Source organism: Montipora foliosa, chromosome 3 (genome assembly GCF_036669935.1).
Source record: "Montipora foliosa isolate CH-2021 chromosome 3, ASM3666993v2, whole genome shotgun sequence".
In the NCBI taxonomy this organism is placed as follows: domain Eukaryota; kingdom Metazoa; phylum Cnidaria; class Anthozoa; order Scleractinia; family Acroporidae; genus Montipora; species Montipora foliosa.
The window spans coordinates 60,371,375-60,373,874 of NC_090871.1; the positions used below are offsets into that span (position 1 = coordinate 60,371,375).

At 51.8% G+C, this 2,500-nt stretch overlaps 1 protein-coding gene across 1 annotated transcript in view; it reads left to right on the forward strand.

Moving 5' to 3' along the window:
- Positions 1–2,500, forward strand: part of LOC137997850 (msx2-interacting protein-like) — a 23,165-nt gene that overhangs the window by 15,479 nt on the left and 5,186 nt on the right. Inside the window, exon 10 of the mRNA XM_068844144.1 lies at positions 1–2,039. This exon is cut by the window's left edge and continues 13 nt beyond it. Coding sequence (XP_068700245.1) covers positions 1–2,039 — 2,039 coding nt within the window. The remainder of the gene's footprint in view (positions 2,040–2,500) is intronic.

Below are 2,500 nucleotides of genomic sequence, written 5' to 3' on the forward strand. Positions count from 1 at the left end.
GCCGTGACAGTCGTCAGCTTTTTTACGATGCATTGCAGCGACCCGTTCCCTCTGATAACAACAGCAGGAGATATGAGCCTTCCTCTCCGAGGTCCCGAGGGCGAGGAGGTGCCTCTGGGTATTACGAAAACCGGTGGGATAGGAGCCGCGGGGGTCGTGGCAATATGCGACGAGATGTGTCAAATCACCGACCTTGGCATAGAGGTGAGTATGAGTATCCAGAAGGCAGTGGCTATCACCAAAGAGGACATGCGCGCTACCGTGGACCGTACGAAGGGGCTGGATACGATTCTGATGATTATGATCAAGAACTGCGCGATTACAACTACAGTCGACAGAGAGAGAGAGAAAAGGAACAAGGACGGCAGAGACATGAACGTGGTGGTCGCGAGCGAGAAAGAGAGGAGGGAAATTATAGCGGAAATGAACGATTTTATCCTGAAAACCAAGACCGCTGGCGCGATGAACGAAGTAGCTCGGGCTCGTACGAGGATCCACGCGAACGCAAAGACACCCGTCCCAGGGAATTCTTGGATGGACATGACCGAGAGCGTGGAGGTTATAGTGAGAACGAAGAACGAGCTTCAGTGCATGGCAAGCCATCGAGTCATGATTTTGAGCAGGAAGAGAAACGAAGCAAGATAAAGGAGAGAAAGAAAAGAAAACCCAGGTCCCCAACTCCTGAAGGTGAACCACCCGAGGAGAAGGAAGCGTTGAGTACACTGGAAGCTGCTTCAGAGGAGAAGTTAGCGGGTGAGGGTAAGGAGAAGAAAGGTAGAGCTGAAGATGGGGAGATCACCGAGAAGGGTAAAAGCGGCGGAGAGCGAGACTGGCACGAAGCGCGCGCTCAAGGAAATGGCTCTAGGACTGAGAGAGATCAGCCAAACAAGGAAGGCAGCGATAATAAAGTACCGATTCCTGCATCACCGCCACCGCCGGTTGAGAAGGGCGTCAAACGGAAGGATAAGAAAGAGAAACGGAAGAAACACAAGCGCATCCGAGCGTCTCTTGGCGAGGAAGAAGAAGAAAGAGAACAAGAGCAAGAATCTGCGCGCTTGGAGGAAGCCGCCATCCAAGCGGCAACTGATTCGGCCTCATTATCCGCTAATGTGCAGAGAGCGAGTGTCGACGCTGATTTACAGAGACTAGACAACAGAGATATACATTCCGCACCTGAGAACAATAGATTCGATCGCGATGAATTTGAAGAGAAACCACCAAGGCGGCATTCTGCGGACGATAGGCTGCCGAAGGAAGATAGAGAATTGTCACGAGAGACGGGTAGTCCTTCACCGCGCAATAAACCGCACAGAGACGAACGGAGAAGGGATTGGGAAAACCAGGAAAGTGCGAGACCGAAACGACGCCGTTTGTCGAATGGTGAATCCCCACCCCCTCCCCCACCGCCTCCGCCCCCGCCCCGAGAGGCTGGGGAGGCATTGCCGGCGCACGTGGATGTGGTACCGAGAGCAACACAACCCGCACCGGACGGAATCACGACACAAGTACACCGTCCTTCTTATGATGTCGCTCAAGCACCTGTACGTTATGAGTCCCAGCTGTATGATACGAATCGAGCCGTGTCCGTGGGGCTTTCTCCTGTGGGTATCCCCATCAACCCTGCTGGCGTTGCCCCACCAAATGTGGGGACTCCACCGTTAGCAGTTCACTCTCCCGGAATTGCCATTGGCGTGCCTTCGGCGCCTGCATTGGCATCCCCGTCGGGGATGGTACCTCCCCCTCCACCACCGCACTCTGATTACAGCACCGCGCCTTCCGTTCCACAGCAGGCAAACCCTGATACTCTCCTGGATCTTTTGCGGCGGTATCCCGTGGTTTGGCAGGGGCTCTTAGCATTGAAGAATGATTCAGCAGCAGTGCAGATGCACTACCTTGCTGGTAACGGTGGCTTAGCGGAGGTGTCGCTGCCTCAGACACCCACAAATGGAGTCGGAGGAAGTGTGCCCCCACCCATCAGAATAGCGCAGAGGATGAGGTTGGAGCCTTCGCAGCTGGAGGGAGTCATACGGAGAATGCAGGTGAGATGTTAGGCAGACATGCAGGTGTTACGTCTCTTTAGCAAGAATGAGTATTGCATCCCTTTTTCGTAAAATGGCAGGCTTCTGCTTGAAAGTTTCTTGTTCTAAATTGCCTATCTCTTTTGACAAGGAATCAGCTAGAATCAAACCATTTCTTTGATTTTTGGCAAAACGAAAATACCATTTGCCGCATATTCAAACGGAGGAGACGTTTCATGAAAATACTGCGATGTCAAAAACGTCTCCGTAAAATACAACTTTGCACTGTCGCAACTCTTCATCGATTATTCCATCGCGCTCACCTCGCACTGTGTGGGCAAATGATTCTAAAAATTGGCACGAGTGGTTTCAGAGTACTAACAGAATAAAAGGCTCACGTTTGTTTGCTCATGTTGTCATCAAAACCTCAAATTTGGTAAATTAACGTCGTCGTTTTGCAGATTACTGGAAAACTAGCTGGT